Below are 18,397 nucleotides of genomic sequence, written 5' to 3' on the forward strand. Positions count from 1 at the left end.
GCCGTCACTTTGTTTGCACTTCGTTGGCTATCTTCTGTCTTTCATATTAATTTTTAATGTATGAAATTGTCAGCAAACAGTTGAGAAAAGTTGGATATATGTGAATGAGCCATCTACTGCCTATGAGCTTCCATTGTTGAAGTCTTTGAAGTGGACTCAAGGTGGGCGGTGAAATAAAAAGGTTTTTGTTTTTATTTCACCTAAGAAAACACTCGCCAAGTAAGCTTTATTGACAGTTGGGATCTTGGGTGTTTATTTTCATAAGCTTTGGAGGAGCGGTAGGCGAGAGAGAGAGAGAGAGAGAGATATGTATGTATGTAATATAGTGAGTTCTGAAAGAGATTTTTACACGCAAGCGGTAGGTCATAAATACATTTTGAAATCCTTAAGAATTCATTGGAGAATTGTGCGTGGCTTATAACTTAAAGAGTGAGTGAGTGAGTGAGTTTAAAGAGTATTGATTTAGGGTTGAAATTTGTATTTTCATATATATATTTATGGTGTGAATTTTTGAAGATAAGCGTGCTATATTACTATAATGTTAGCTGATTTCATTAACGCTCTACACTAATGACTTACAACCCTACTCCACTTTACAATTTCCTTACACGCCAATGTCTATATACAAATCTGTTTGACACAACTATGAAAATATTTAAAAAAATACATTAAGTAAACATATAACAAACATTGTTTAATCAACTTTTTTGTGTGTGCCCCGTCACGTGAAGAACGTAAATGGAAATTTTAAAAATCTGACGAAAATTTCAATAAAATTTGAGCGTAAAATGTTTAGTCAAAAATATTTTCAAACTTTTTTCCTTTTATAGCTGCTGTCTTTTTCAGTTTTATCAGATATTGTGAGACATATTTAATAACATTAGTTAATCTTAAAATTTTTCAATATTTTGATTAGTGCGCTATAAATTTCAATATTTTTTGTAAGGAAGAGTATATTTTCGACGCTTTGAGTTAGTATTTCAATATTTTTGTTTGGTGAGCTATATGTAAATTTCAATATTTTTTGTAATGCAGTGAATTTTATTTTCTATTTTATTTCAATATTTTTTGTTGTTATAAATTACAATATTTTTTTTTTTTGCTGAAATTAATTTTTTTTAAAGTCTATTAGTTTTGTAAAATAATATATAAAAAAATATAGCAATATTTTTCGTTGTACTAGTTTATTTATTTTATTTTTGGCAAAATTGTTTTTTTTTTTATATTTAGCATAGAAATTAAAATTTTTTATTTCGACTCATAATTTTTTACTTATTTTTTAATTCGTCCTATATTTTTTAAATTTAATTTTATTGCCACTTATTGATATTTTATTTTATTTGTTATTATTTTATTACCTACCTACATGTCTGTATAACTTTCCAGCTGTTACTATATATTATTTACTCTACTACTACTACTAATATTTATAACTAAGAATCTCTATTACTTATCTAATATTTATACGAGTCTCTTCTACTTGCCAGCGTCGGTTTATACATATGAAAATGAAAGTTTCTAAATTTTTTTCAACAAATTAACTTATAAAGTTGTTATTGTTATTGTTGCTACTGTTTCTATTGTCTATTTAAGAAGTTCGATATTTTCTCACTTATTGTTACGTTAATCATTTCTCACTAATAACTGGTATAGCAAGTTAGAATTAAATTCCACATGTAAACTGTAGTAGTATGTAATATATATTTACATACATAAATATATTTTAAACTTTTTTATAATAGAATGCTCATAGAAATTGCAAATTCAGTCAGTAATGTAAAAATAATTTAAATAATACATATTTCAATAAGCATCTATTCTCAATTCATATTATTTTTTCATTCACATTCATTTTTAAGTTTTCGCATTATATTCTACAAGTAATTTCCACCAATTGCTGTTCTAAACGCAAATTGCCTTGTAATATCACACTCTAAACACAGTGCAAAACTGCTATCGATTATCGCAGTCGTTATGTAGCGTCATATACTCGTTGCATTTGTTAGCTTTCTTCAAGGCAGTAAAAAGTTATTTCCACTTACAGAAATTTCTGTTATGTTTCTTGTTTCAAAACGTATTCACGCAAATTTATACAATGTGTGGAGAAATATTTAATGCACATAGCGAGAATTATTACCAGCCGGTATGGTTCAGGTAAACATGATCTAACTTGTTCGACACTAGTTGAATAGCTGCAATCATGTCTCGTCAATGATTTAAAGAAACAGCTTACATGCAATGTGGTGTTTACTAATTGTTTAGCGCAATTATTATTTATAAAATATCAAAAAAATTTTTTTAATAATAATTTAATTAAAAATTGCGCCACTTATATTCCTAGCGTGTTTTTTTAATGATAATCGCTGCAAGTTTATTTACTACATAACAGTTCGTGAATTAAAAATCATTACACTTTAATATTTAATCAGCACTTTTAGTAAAAATATTGCCTAGCTATAAATATTTCACTAGATTTCTCGTTTTTATTTTCGAAGCGCGCGTTCTTTAATTGTAAAGATATACTAAACTAGATTTGAACGCATATTTCACAATACATTTTACCAAGAATAGCGTTCATTTTGTATGCCTCCATTTTTGTAGTGATTGAATTTGAATTTTATTGAATTAATTTTCGTAAACGTGCTGTATTGTTGTGCATTAGTTTAGTTTTTATTGAAGAGTGTTTTTTGTTTTCTGCAAATGGCCAAAGTTGAAATGAATTGATATTGATTAAAGCGTTAAATGTGTTTTATGCTGCATACAATTATTGAAATAACAACAAAATAAGGATTACATAATTTTCGTATATTACATATTACTTACTATTCGTTGTCTTGATCATAATGCATTTGTAATTTTTTTCCTTCACAAAATTTTTTCTGCAAATGTGTTTTGCAAGCGTTAAATTTTTCACCAAAAACAAAAACAAAAAAAAAATTACAAATTAAACAATAGTTATATGTATGGTATACATAAATATCTAAACAAATTTTGCAACAATAAAAACAAAAATTCAGTAATGCTCTTAACAAAATTTGCAACTGCAATTTAAATTAATAATTTTAATATTCTCAAAACAAAAAAAAAAAAAATGCAACAAAATAATATTTTCAATATGTATGTATGTATGTACCGCTCTACCAAGTGATATCCTTCAGAAAACAACTTGAAACAACTCAACTTGAACACTTGTATGAAAAGCAAAAGCGCCATCTATTGTATGTTCGTACCTTGTTTGTTTGAATTGATATTTCAGTCACGTTATGCGTTTTCACCGCAGGATACAGATTTCACCTCGTCGTATCCAGGTCCATCAATGAATCGGCGCGGTTATAACGATTTTTCAGGCGGCGGTGGCGGTGGCAGCTGTGGTGGTGGCGGCGGCAGCGCCATGGGTTCCATGAACAATATGGCGCCCGCCATCAGCACAAATTCGCTGAATTGTGGTAGCGGTGGCGGTGGCGGGGACGGACATGGCGGCGGCTCGAATGGCACAAATCTAATTGTGAACTATCTACCACAGGATATGACAGATCGTGAACTCTATGCTTTATTTAGGACAATCGGTCCTATAAACACTTGCAGAATAATGAGAGATTATAAGGTGAGTTATCGCAATTAAAAAGTAAATTTAATGAAACGTCTAACAATTTGATATGTTATCAACCCTAACAAATATTTGCTATCAATACTAAATACTTGGGCATATTACTGTTGAGCGAAATTTAATTCTGAATTCAATGAATATAACTTGAATTAGCTTTCATTATCTAACTTTCTGTATATATAAAAACTGGTTTTGTTTTATTTGAAAGAAGTATAAATTTTCTGTAGTTCTGTGTTCATTATTTCTTTATTTTTTGCGCAAAATACTTCAATCACGTGATTTGGTAATGACATTTCATTCCAAAACTTTTCCGGTATTCAGCATACCAAATCAGCTGCAATAGGTTCATACCACAACCGACTCCATGTCATTCCATGCACTATACACTCAAGATCAAATTTGACCCGGATTCAACCAGTCTTCATTCGACGAAAAGCACGAAGGAATTGTTCGCGTCAAATTTGATTTTGAGTGTATTTCCAAAATTTCCCACCGCTTTCCAAAAATATACACTTTTCCCAAATTTAATTTCCCACTCAATCATTTTTGAATGATTTAATGCCACCATGTCAGTTATTCAGCGTTCTTTTTGCATTACTTGTTTCTATATTTACTTTATCTATTATGAATTCATTTATTCACTTTGCAAAGTTGATTTTTCGTGCAAACTTTTTTGCATACTCTTTTTTTTTTGTTCTTTTGCATTTGAAGTGTCAACTGTCAGCTGTCAAATTTAATGACACACACCAAACGCGCGCGCAAATGCCGCGACGTGCTAAGCATACGTACGTATGTACGTAGGTAGTAAGTGCTCCGTGCGCCTTTCACTGCATATCAAACACTTCAGCAGGATTACTGCGACCACGAACACACACAGACACGAAACACAGCTGTCATAGTAGCAATCTGCTTGATGGCCTAACTATCTGTTTGCCTTCCTGCATACAATACATATATATATTTATATGAGTCTTTCAACGTACCTCTCATCTACACACCACGCAGAAAGTACTGCGGCATGCCGCTTAGCATTTTAATATTATTACACTGATGGATGTTGACGATTTGAATGTCGGCTGAAGTGCGCTGCAGTGCTTTCCCTTTTATCACTCATCTATTTTTTATTTTTTTTGCTTGTATTATTTTATGTTATAATTTTTGTGTGACAATTTTTAATGAATGTTATTTAATTTCCGTTTTTCTTTATATCTCTCAAATATAGACTGGCTACAGTTTTGGTTACGCTTTTGTTGATTTCGCTTCCGAAACGGATTCACAACGAGCGATAAAAAGCTTAAACGGCATTACAGTGCGCAATAAGCGTTTAAAGGTGAGTCAAAACATTTAAATATTACTTATTTATAAATATTTTATTGGCTTGAATAGGTTATATTAAGTTTGTCACGCAGTTTGTAATGCCCACAAGGAAACGTCGAGGACCCTTTAATGTATATATGTGTATATATAAATGATAAGCGTGACGTGCTGAGCCGATTTAGCCATTAGTCTGTATATACTGTATATCTCTAAGTTTTTGAGATATCGATGGGAAATGTTGCACACGTTCTTTTCTCCCCAAGCAGCTGCTCATTTGTCCAAATCGCCGATATCGGACCACTATAGCATATAGTTGTCATACAAACTAACCGGTCAAAATCAAGTTTTTGTATTGGAAACTTTTTTATTTGACAAGATATCTTAACGAAATTTTGTATAGATTATTGTCCAAGACACTGCTACAGTCTCCGAAAAAATAGTTCAGATCAGACCACTATAGCCTATAGCTGTCATACAAACTAACCGCTCAAAATCAAGTTTTTGTATTGGAAACTTTTTTATTTGACAAGATATCTTAACGAAATTCTGTACAGATTATTGTCCAAGACACTGCTACTGTCTCCGAAAAAATAGTTCAGTTCGGACCACTATAGCATATAGCTGTCATACAAACTAACCGCTCAAAATTAAGTTATTGTATGGAAAAGTTTTTTATTTTACAAAGCTACAAACTCCGAAGTAATGGTTCAGTTCGGACGACTATATATTTGTCATGCAAACTGAAAGACCTTTTATGCCCGTAAGAAATGCACTGGTGCAAACGGAGTTAACGTTTTTTCTAGTTTTCGTATAATATTAACTTAAACTACCCAAGTGTTTACTTGAAGTTTATTATTGTAGTAATGGTTTTTTGTGAAATTTTTGTTTTGATTTAGTGCAGCAAGCAAGTTCCGCCCGCACTTCGCAGTGGCCTTTGCTGCGAACTGCTGTTTTTTTTATTTTGTTTATGAACACTTGGTCAAAGGTCAAGTGAGTAGCAGCAGCGTATCGCAGCTGGCGCACTTGTTTGCTCCAATTTCCATGCGCTGTGCTATCTAACTGCACAAAAAAAAAATGCAAAGAAATCGAAAATGAAAAATACGCTGCAAAGTGCTGTGCAAAAGAATGGAATAGTGAACAATTAAAACTCACTAACAACCTTTTGCTGTCAGCGCTCTGCCCTGCTGCCGCTTTCGACTTTCTAAGTATTTCATTTCATATTGATTTCCTTTTGTGTTGTATATTGAAATTTCGATTTAAATTGTTGCTTGAAGGTTGGTTTTGGCTACGCACTCATAAGCAAGTAAATTAGGGTGGTCTGAATATGGAATTGGTTTTTCTTTATTTAAAAAAAATGACTTTAAAATAAATATTTCTAAGAATTGCCAAAGTTAACCCGGAATTTAAAGCAATTTAAAGTAATTTAAAAGCGCGTACCAGATGATTAACGTGAAAAAAAAGAGTTACTCCACCAAAAAAGAATCATAGAAATATTGTGGATGCGTCAGAAGACATTTTAGCGCAGGCTTACATCACAAGTGCTGCCCGTTTGTTTGAGCATCTGGCATAGTTTGTTCGATTCGCTACTCTCCAACGCTTAGCAAATCGTAGACAGTTAGCAAAAATTTAGAAACACCCTAATATAGAATATAATTGAAGCGCTTGCTTGGCATTTCAGCGTAATCATTTACTTTCACATGGCAACACTATAAACTAAGATTGTACTTTTGGCAGTACAGCCTAATGTAATGTCTCGCAATTCTCAACATATAAAAGCCTTTGACATTCATTCGAAAATTTCGTTTAAATAGTAATTTTCATTATGCCTAACACATAGTACGTAACCCCCGAAACAGCTTTTCGTAAAACGTTTAGCGCGAATATTAGTCCAGTTCGTTGCGTGACCACCCAGACGTTCTTTATTTTTCGTGATCTCGTAAAAAATTGCTTGTCACCTGCGGCATTCACTCGTTAAGCGCGTTTATAATAGTAAGATTCATTACGCCCTATTTTATACATGCAATTCAACAAATATTGCCTACATTCAGGCGAAGTCTACCAATAATAATACAAATTCTATGCTTTTCAACGTCGTATAAGTGCAATGATATGCAACTTATCTGAAAATAAGAATTAATAGACTACAGAAATATTTTTTTTACAATATAAAATTGCGCTGGACCAACCTTAAACTGTATTTTCCTTGCTCGCTAGCATGCTTTAAGGCGCACAACCCACATAGACTGGCAATTTATGCTTACGCCTTATTTTCAAGCGCCTCAATTTCACTTTTAAACTCATACCATTGCTTTTGTCATTCACATTTCGTGCTGTAAGAAGTAAATGCCACCATATTTTTTTGTATTTTATTTTCAATTTCATTTTATTGTGGATAAAAATAGAAAATCTAATACTATCTGTGAGTGCACAGCAATGATGAGCCATGAATGCGCACAAAAATATAGTTAAAATGAATTGAAATGAAGTAGAAAAATAGAAATAAACTTGAAATCCTTAGAGCTTTGGCCAAGTCTACATTTGTGTGGTGGTTTGTGTAGAGTCAAGCGACAGCAAGTGAAAAATGATAAAGAATTTAACGAAACATTCTTACAGTTCATGAAGCGTAACGCAAGCGAAATATTAGGTAATTTTTGTGGGCTGCGTGTATGATGAGAGCGAGCTGTAAACAAGAGCAGCGCAAAAGTAGTGCAGTATTGTAAAAGATTGTTTTCTTAGAGGCATGGAACTTTTGTTTCATATACAAAAAATACAGAAAAAATAATAATAATAAACTTACCAATTTCTTAAATTTTATTTTGGCTCATTAAATTTTTTTTTATGAAGTTTGCTGTTTGAATATAATTTAAACTGCGGTCTATATGAACAACGTGACAAGGTTAAAGTAATACCATGCTATCGGTATCATTTAGCAACACCTTTCACAAACAAAACGTATCTTATCTCGTCAATAACGCGCCGAATGTAGGGTTTGCCGTCTTCAGTAGTAGCAGTTTTTTCGGCAAATATCTTTAGCCTGACGTTCATAGACCAAAAATAGTCTAACGTTGTCACATCACATAAACTAGATGGCCCAAAGTCACGTCCATTTTCCAATATGCTGTTCTCACCAAAAATTAAACCCTCCAATAACAAAGACTGCAGCGTTAGCTAACGGATGATCCAAGTAGAGATACTTTTTTCAATAGCCTTTTTTTGACATATCACGCTTGAGTGGTGTCAAGCTGTCATGTTATCTCTGTTCAATATTGTTTGGCATTTTTTATGGAAAGACCTACGCCTGAACAACGTTTACAAATCGTTTAGCTTTATTACGAAAATTCACGTTCTGTAAAAAATGTATTTCGCGCGCTTCGCTCAACTTATGGTCAACATAATCGCCCTATTGAGCATACTAGTCGCCACACCATCACCCAACTTGGGACCCAGCATTCATTATTGAATAATATTCGATCGAATCGGTGCATATTTCTTCAAAAATGATGCCAGTGAGAATTTTACCGTTTCAACAAGACGGCGCCACTTCCCACACATCACATCAATCAATGGATTTATTGAGCGAACACTTCGGTGAGCAGATAATTTCTCGTTTTGGGCTGGTGGATTGGCCAACAAGAATGTTCTTACGAATGATAATAAACATTTTCCATTAAATTTGATTTCTGTGTTTTTTTTCTTTAAAAAAGTAGGCAACCTCGAAATAGATCACCCTATGATTCATATAATGAGTGAGGTTTACTGATTCTTTGCGGTTATATGAACTTCAAGGCTCCGAAAGACAGTGAAAAAGATGACGCTGAAGAAGTAATAAATTGTTCTTAGGTATGTCGGTAATAAGTCGTGATAAATATGAGTTTATTCTACAAATAACAGTAATTAGGTTTTAGTTGTACAATAATTTAAGGATTTCGTGGCACAATTCGAGCTTCTGTCTGCCAAATGTGGTGTTGCTGACACAACTATTTACTTAGCTGACGAACTCGCTACGTGTTATATGTGTAGACGGACAACGGCGATAAACGCTCGTGACCACAGGAGGCTTTTTAGTTGAAATTGAAGCTAATAATATAAATACACCGACCGAATATAAATACATGTCCATTTGATTCAACTTTCGAAAGTGATTTCTGATGAGTATTTGATTTAGTGGGTAAATCTGTGTATGAAGCCCAATGCGTTTACGATATCTACTCAATCACACCAAATCTTGCTGTTGTTGTCACGGATCATCTAAACAGGGTTAAATCGCCGAAACGACAGTCCTTGGTCGGCTATAATCCGAGTCAATTCTGTTAACGTAGAAGCGGCTGTCGTGGGAACTGCCACACTAAATACTCGCGGCAGTTAAATGCCTTACAAAATATAAATATATGCAAATATATGGAGAGACAACGCAGTTTTGAAGGATACACACTCACGAAAGGGCTTATTTATTTACCTTTGGTTAGTCAATGTCATTTATTGGTAGAGCCGTCAACTTTGATACATTCACTTGAATTCATTGTGGTAGAGACAATGTGTCAATGGACGTCAACAGGATTGTAGTTGGTCTACAGAACAAACAAAATTAAAAATCACACAAAGTGTATACCAAATAATAAACTCACTGCGCGCAGACAGACAGTATGCCAAATGCCGACTGATACACGCAGACGTGTGCGACAGCGTGCTCAACGTACAAATAGAATTGCAGTTCGGGAGCTCATTGACAACAAATCAAGCTAGCGAGTAAAAGCAACGCATAGAACTTTTGTTGCTTCTGTTGTTATTCATAACGAACACAACAATTGTGAATTGTCGAAGCTGGAGCATGGGTAGGCATTCGCTGTCCTCGCTGTTCGCTGCCCGAGAATGTAAACAAGTGTAGGCGTGTGGATTGTGTTTATGGAAAACGTTTGATTGCTTTACTACGATTTCGTTTGCTTTGTGCTTTCTTTTTGTTGTCACTTTTCTATACAATTTGATTCGATGCTTGTGTCTCTCGCATTCAGTGATTTTGTAGAATAGGAAATTGAAGCAGCAACCGCAAGAGCGACGCTAGAATTGCTATTAAGCCAAGCGGCTGTTTTGTGTTTTTTTATCAGTTCAGCTGCAAAGTGTTCAGTCTGAAAGCTAAATATAGGTAGTTTGAGAATGCCGTTCGACAATCGTATATGATTGCGTAGCACCAGCTCATTCGTATTTCTTGCTAGTTCAACTAGTAGTATTAGACGCTCCTTGCTTTCTTAGCATTTTTTTGAGTTGCAGTAACCAGCACGCAGTTGCGTACGCCTTACCCTAGCTTCACAAGGAAAGTCGAGCTCTTCATCAGCTATGGGTGCTGGTGTGACACCAAGAGCACCATTTACTGGGAGCGAGTCGGTGAAGATGTTAATAGCTTCGCTGTGATTGGTAAGGTGTGCAATATCGTCGACGTTGATCAAGGAATGTTTTCTCCTGGTTTCTGCGAAAGCATCCTAGTAGAAATTGCCTAAAGAGGAGTTGGTTATATACTCTAACTGGAACCCTTAATGTGTAGGTGTTCAAGAGACGTCTTTATATTATACTGAGTGCAGTGCTCTGACAGGTTTAAAGCTTCTTCGTGTGCGTCCCACTACAGACGACCATACCGTTGCTGTGTAGTTTATGAGGGGCCGCCGATTGCCTTGTAAGTTTGTGAATATGTTCACTGTGAATTTAGGGCGGAAGAGTGTTAGTTTTCTTGCTGAGAAGCATCGAGAAAGGTCGCTGAGATAGTCGTTTATTTAAAACACCACCGCGATTAGGATTTTTTGGTTATTATTGTTGTAGCTGCAGATCCCTCAAGTAATTTGGAGTAAAGCTGTCGAATTGACAATCCTTGACCGTATAAAAATCCGAGTGCGGTCCACTTACATGGACTCGACTGTCTTGGGAACGGAATTTTTGGCTATGCATTACGCAAAGAGCACACAAACAGATTTGTTTACGCTTTACTGTGCCCATTCCGATATATGTTTAGAGTAGTCTCAAGTCATTATATTCATTCGGAACATTTGCTGAGGAAGTTAGCTTAGATTTAGCCAAATTTAATTTTTTCACTTAGCAATAGGATGAGAATTTTTTTTAATGAAGTTTGCTTTATTTATTTTCCAGGTTTCATATGCTCGTCCTGGCGGTGAATCGATTAAGGATACCAATTTGTATGTTACGAATCTACCACGTACAATAACCGATGATCAATTGGATACCATATTCGGTAAATATGGCATGATTGTACAGAAGAATATTCTAAGAGACAAATTGACGGGCAAACCGCGTGGCGTTGCATTTGTCAGGTGAGTTCAAACGTTTTCCTATATTTGTAAGTTATAATTTTTATAGGATATATACAACGGCATTAGTCCACTTACACATGCTTCCCATTGGCAACTACCGTTATAGATTCAATAAACGCGAAGAAGCGCAAGAGGCAATTTCCGCTCTGAACAATGTCATACCCGAGGGTGGATCTCAGCCGCTCACCGTGCGCTTAGCCGAGGAGCATGGCAAAGCGAAAGCGCAGCAATACATGTCACAGCTGGGATTGATTGGTGGTGGCGGCGGCGGCGGAGGCGGTGGTGGCGGTATGGGTGGTCCACCACCACCACCCATGAATATGGGCTACAACAACATGGTGCACAGAGGTAGACAAAATAAATCACGTTTCCAAAAGATGCATCCCTATCATAATGCACAGAAATTCATTTAAACGATGAAAAACTTTTATTAAATAATCGTACATCGTAGTAGTGTATGTATGATGAACAAGAACGATAATAACTATTGCTGGTATAAGAGGAGCGCAGTAAGCAGCGCTTTTGATGATGTTGCTAAAAGAGTTTTTTTCTTTATTTACGTTTTTTTTGTTTGGCAAAGCGAGCGCATGAAGCATTTTTAGAGACAAACAGACAGACAATGCAAGAAAGCGTGGAAAGCTGAGCAAATATAAGTTAATATAATAATAATTTAAAATATAAACGAAATAAAAGCATTTTTTTCCTAAACTTCAAAGCAAAATAAAAAAAATAAACACAATACAAGCAGTTGTTAGATGAACTAATATATAATAATTTTTTTGTAATTTTTTGTTTAACGTTTCCCATACCCCGTACATAGCAATCTATTATTATAAAAAAGAAAACGAATAATTCAATAATAATAATCTGTGTGGCTTCTGTTTACGCAACACTCTTGCTCTTATAAGCAAAGTAGCGTCAAACCTGAGCCTTAATTATGAAAACCTATGCCTGTTTTTATTTACAATTTTTTTTTTATTTTTATTCTGTTTTATTTTGTCGGTATGATTATACCAGGTAACAGATAAGTAGCTGCTGATTCTCAAGATTGCGGCAATGTTTGATGAATATTTTTTATGATTTGCCGAAATAATTCATATAATATAAGCTGAATTAATTGAACACACCAAATTTTAAATAACAAAAATTAATTGTAAAATATAAAATCTCAAATAAATTACAAACAAAAATTAAAAAAAAATTTGCAGCTGATACAAATTAAGTTATTGGCTAAAACAAAAACAAAAACAAAAAAAATATGTTTCGGCTAAAATGCAGCAACAAAAAATTAAAAATATTTTTTTATATTTTTGAAAAATATTTAGGCTGATAAAAAAAGTTATTGGCTGGCTAAAACAAGCAGAACAAATTAAATATATTTTTTATGTTGCAAAAATATTTCGGCTTATAAAAAATTATTTAATTGAATTCTTTTTTATAAGCGGAAATATTTTTCCAACATAAAAAATAAATATTTAGTTTGTTTTGTGTTCTAGCCAATAACTTAATTTTTATCAGCTGAAATAATAAAAAAAAATTAAAAATATATTTGAATTAAAAATAAATTCAATTAATTAAAAATAAAAATATTAATTAATTAAAAATATTTTTTATTTATTAGTTTTTAATAAAAATTTAGTTATTGGCTAAAGCACAGAAAATAATTATTGCGGCTCATAAAAAGTATAACAGAAAATAAAATTGATTTTTGTTTGTCTAAATAAATAAGTGTCAAACGAAAAATATTAAACTGCAATTAATATTAGTATATTTATTTTTAAACAATTTTCGATTTTTTTTAAATACATTTTTTTTTATATTCATTTTAATATTCTTCTGTCGCAGTTGAGCGATTAATTGAAAGTTTTACATACATATACACAAACATGATTGCTTTACAAAATAAAACAACACATACCTATATAGCATATATCTATAAGAGACCTTTATTGTCCGAAAATTAAAAAAAAAATATGTTTACTAGCGAACATTTACTAAAAAAATTAAAATTAAGCGTGATGGTATAATATAGGTCTTTTTTCTTTGAAAGCAAAATATAATGGCTAACTATAATCTATATATGCGTTCGATTAAATTTAATTCTTACTGATTAAGGAAAGTATTTAAGTTGATTTTTTCTATTTTCAATTTTTTTTAGTTTTCCTTAATTTTTTTTTAATAAAAATTTAATAAAATTCAATCTAAATTTTTTTTTTATTTTTTTTTTATTTTTTTTATTATTAAAAAATTTTAATAAAAAAAAAAATTTATTTAAACAATTTTTTTTCTGATTTTATATTAAGTCATTTTTTTCTGTAAGCGAAATATGCTTAGTGAAAGCATTAGGCGCAGCGCGAATAAAGCAAAAAAATGAAAAAAAAAATTTTTTTGAACCCTCTACAAGCATTTAAACATTTTTTGTAATTTTTGAAAGACATACCAAAACGAGCGAGCTTTGCTTATGAAAACTTATCATTTCTAATTGTTTAATTGAAATTTTGTATACACATAATATATTATTTTTAGAGGAAATTCAGAAGGATCATTGTATTTCATTATTTTTTTTTTTTTAAATAAAATTGCAATATATACACCCATCAAGCACACTTTTCGTTTGTTTTTTTTGTTTTCCCTTGCGATTTAGTTTTTATTTTTTATTTTCATAAACTAAAATTTGTTTAAATATCATTTCACATTTAATTTTTGTTGTTTAATTTATTAATTGTCTTTTATAACATCAAAATTTATTTATATTCACAAGTTTACCTCTATAGCCAGCCTAAAAAAAAACAAAAAAAAAAGCCAATCGAGACTCAGCATTTTTATAAAAAAAAAGCAGTAAAAATTATTATTTTACTATAATCATAATTGCTTATGTGCTTAAAAACACTCGTTATTATACTACTTATATCAAAACTTCTCTACAGCAAAACTTCAAACTATTAAAATTTTGTAAGTTTTTAAAAAATATTTGTAGATTTTCATTTTATTTTCAACAACAAATCAAAATAATAAATCTTTCACATTCCTTCGTCAAATACTTCAAATAATCATTTTTCCGTTTAAACAGTTAACATTTAAAAAATAAACCATCAGTTAGACTCTAACCTATTGCTGGTTTATTAAATTTTTTCATTGCACATAATAAAAAATTAATACGTTTCCTTGACTCATAACCCATAAAAAATCTAAGCAGTTTATTGTCTGTTTTACTGCTGGACTGGATATTCGGGTCTAAAACGTTCAATTATTTTCCACAAACGATGGAAAATGCCTAAATAGTATTTTCCATTAACAGTTCGACCATCTGAAACGAATTCCTTGTGGACAATACGCTTTAAATCATAAACAGTAATCAACATGGTCTTGATTCGAGACTTTTGAAAACGCAATTTTTTGAGTTTTGCCTCGCTTTTTAATTTTAAATTATTATTAACCTGAAGTTTAAACATTTAATATCTAAAACCATTAAAATTAGTGTTGCCAAATTTTCGAGAACACGTAAAACCAATTTAATAAATACATTGAAAGTGGCAATGTTATACCAGAGACAGACATATTTTTCTTCCAAAGCAAATGGTGTTTCATATTACGTGTCTGCGGCTTAGAGAAGCATTAAAAGTTTTTGGTGAAATGTCTTGAAATACGTAGAAATCTGTTGCCAACTATGCATTTTCATCCAAGAACCGTATATATAAAAAGTTAATGTATAAATATTAATAATTTTACATTTGCCAAATTTTCGAGAACACTTAAATCCGAATTTCTTACGTTTGATATAACAGAAATCTTTTTGATGAAAATGTAAAATAGAATGTCACTGGGAGAGCTTTTGCAACTATGCAATACTCTCAAATTAGTTAAACAAGTGCAACTCACTGTCGTTTCCAAATATGTAGGTCTACAAAAGCTGATCGATTCGCCGTGACCATTATAGTTCAACTTAGTAGCTGAACTAGAAGTAATTTTATTTCACTGACAATTATACCACCTGCGGTCACGTTTAACACGGATGGGTGAAGATCAAATTGCAACAGTGTTTCCACACATACATAGGGTGGGTGGTGGGTGTGGAAGGGCCTTGGGGGATTTTGACGGGAAAGGTTGTATTGTGCTGTGTTTCTGTTTGTTATGTGAAGGCAGTGTTGTAGTAAACTGTAACGAGTCAAAACATAATTTTCCACATATATTTCCTTTTCACAGCACAGCTTTTCACGTTGAAAACTCCCGTGCGTTTTGTGCTGATATGTCAAGCAAAGAGTGCGGTCTACTTTGTACGCGGCTTTAAACTCGACTGTTCGTGCAAATCTGCATAAAATTTATGTTAATTAAACTACAACTATATGTTGCGACTGTTTAGCAACAGTTGCGTGGCATTTTTAAGCCACTAACGCGTTTTTCTTGTTTATTTGCATGTGTATATAAATTGATGCATGCATGTGCAATATTTAGCTAAAACTAACTTGCGTGGCCTTTACAGCGGCCACTCTAAATTTTTTGTTTACATTTGAACATGAATGCGTTTAATTTATGTGAAGTCAATAATTTATCGATTATTGGTCCACTTTGTAGTCGGTACATAATTGAACGCTTATCAACAGTTTTCGCTCATCTAACGAAGACTATGCTGACTGCATTTTTTTTATGAAATGCATTGCAATTGCGTCTGTAATGGTACGATTTGAAGTAATTTTTTTTTATTTGTGGCTGGCTGCTTATGCTTAAAAACGACGATATTCTTGTGAATAATTTCCTTTTTTTTGCGGGATAATTACTTTTTAAATTAATGCATAAAAGATTTTTAGTTAATAAAAATGTCAAATTTTATTTCATATTTAGTTATTTTATTATTTTATACATTTTTTAATTAATAAAATAAAAAATTTTGATTTTATTTCTTAAATACTTATTTTATTATTTTTTAATTAATAAAATAAAAAATTTTAATTTTATTTCTTAAATGCTTATTTTGTTATTTTTTCTTATACAATTTAACACATATTTTCAACATAATAAATTAATAATTATGAAACAACAAACTTCAAATGCTTGTAAGCTATTGAAAATAATTATATAAAAAGTTTATTGAAACAATAAAATTGAGGTCTTCTTATTTTTTTCTATTATATATACTATAATTAAACATTTATACTAAGAAAACATGCGAATCGCTTGTTTATTAGCCGTCTAGCAGAATTTTTTTAAACTAAGCCACCAAACCTTCGATAAGGAGCATTTTATGCAAAACATTCGTCGAAAAGAAAGAAATAAAATTAACTTTAAAATAGCAAATATATCCACATTTACCTATTATATAAACATAGTAAAACATATAATATTATGAATATGAACCATAGTACTAGATCGCGTCATTGCAGCGTTTTTCTTCAAATAGAAAAATTAAAAACTGAAGTAAAAAATATAATAATTAGTTTAAAAAAAAAAAAAAAATATTTACACACATAGTAATATGAATAATACATTCGCAAGTACTTCAATATTCATGTCTGTATGTAATTAAATAAAAATGCTAAAATACATATTTTTTTGAATTTTTTTTACCAAAAAAAAAATGCAACCTTGTTTGCGCCAAGGCAAATGACATTTGCGTGTAGCGTTAATTGTACCTTCACAACATTCAGCGGGAAGTATTTTTTTCGTTTTTGTTGTTTTTGTTCATTTTTTTTCTAGCTGCCGGTTATGCAAATACATTACAAGTAAACCAAACATACAAAGTAAAATTAAAGCAAATATATTTCGCAAAGCTCGTTGTGTGATAACCAAAAATCACGTGCGCGCTCAGCAGCAATCAGCCAAAAAAAATCGAAAAACAACGGCAAGTAAGTACTTCTATAAACCTCCTCACTCCCGTTACTACGTAAACTTCTTTCCGCAAAAGAACAAAAAAAAAGTTGCTGGCTGCAGCGCCTTCCACAACACACATTCCCTTGCTGCAGTAAAAAAAGTATTTAAAAAAAAATAATGAAACAAATTCACCTGGGCTGTGATTGTTGTTCGTGTTGCAGCCGCTTACAAGGCGGCTATGCATTGTTTTTGTTATTTTTTTTACAATACGTTATATTAAATATCAAGCAATAACTAATTTTTTGTTAATATGTATTTACTGCAAATTTTTTTTATAGATTGAAAACGTGATTTAGTAGATATTCGCAAGTATATCCAAATGTTGTTGTTGTTCCCACTGAACGAAGGTGAGATTTTTTTTGTATTTTTTATCTAAACTTAAGTACATTACTACATACATGCATTTGCAAAAATAATAAAAATAAAAAAAAAATAGGGTGAACCAGAGTGTTGTAATATTATATATAATATATATATATTTTTTTTTTTTTTGCTAAATAAAAAATTATGTCATATCAATTGCATAAATAAAGTATAGCTTTATTTTTAACTGTCAAAACAAACAAAAATTTAAAAATAAACACTTCTTTCATGCAAAAAACAATTTTTTTTTGAAAAGAGAAAAAAACTGCCACAAATTTGATATTGATTGAATTTTTTTTACGTAAAAATTACAATTTTTTTCAACATAGCAAATGTTAACGAAATAATCGTTATGCAGCAATTAAAATTTTTTTTTAGTAAAAATCAATAACTTAATAGTCTTTTCGTGGTAGTTCTACTTTACCATGTAATGATTAATTTTTTTAAGAATCGCTAAACTTTGTGCGTAAAATGTTTGAAATTTATTCTAGAGAACATTTTTTTTTCTAAAACCACGCAAATTTTTTTTTCAATAACCTATATTTAATACATAGTTGTTCCCTTAAGCTTTTGTAGTATGAATTTTTTTTTTTTTTTTTTTGTAAATAGTGAAAAGAACAAAAATTGCTTTTGTATCTTTTTTCTGCTCTTAAATTTTTTTCATTTCACATTTTTTAATTTTTGTTTTTACGAGAAATATTAACTGAAAATATTTTCATAATATTTTATATTTATTAATTTTTTAATAATAATAACTTTTTTTTATGAAACGCCAATTTTTGCGCATAAAATGTTTGAAATTTATTCAACAATAAAAAAATAACTTTTTTCCTAAAACTGACCTAAATTTTTAACAACATATATTTTTACATATAATTTTGTTAATTTATGAATTAATCTTTTGTGGTATCACAAAACAAAAAAATGTTAA

The 18,397-nt window shown here is 31.3% G+C and overlaps 1 protein-coding gene across 1 annotated transcript in view; it reads left to right on the forward strand.

Moving 5' to 3' along the window:
• LOC106618967 (sex-lethal homolog) overlaps window positions 1-13,602 on the forward strand; it is a 54,170-nt gene extending 40,568 nt beyond the window's left edge. Inside the window, 5 exon segments of the mRNA NM_001315626.1 lie at window positions 3,281-3,604; window positions 4,830-4,937; window positions 11,057-11,238; window positions 11,345-12,788; window positions 12,832-13,602. Of these exon segments, the coding sequence (NP_001302555.1) occupies window positions 3,281-3,604; window positions 4,830-4,937; window positions 11,057-11,238; window positions 11,345-11,651 (921 nt within the window). The 3' untranslated portion in view covers window positions 11,652-12,788; window positions 12,832-13,602.
• The last annotated feature ends 4,795 nt before the right edge of the window (window positions 13,603-18,397 follow it).

The sequence above is a fragment of the Bactrocera oleae genome, chromosome 5, assembly GCF_042242935.1.
Source record: "Bactrocera oleae isolate idBacOlea1 chromosome 5, idBacOlea1, whole genome shotgun sequence".
NCBI classification, from domain to species: domain Eukaryota; kingdom Metazoa; phylum Arthropoda; class Insecta; order Diptera; family Tephritidae; genus Bactrocera; species Bactrocera oleae.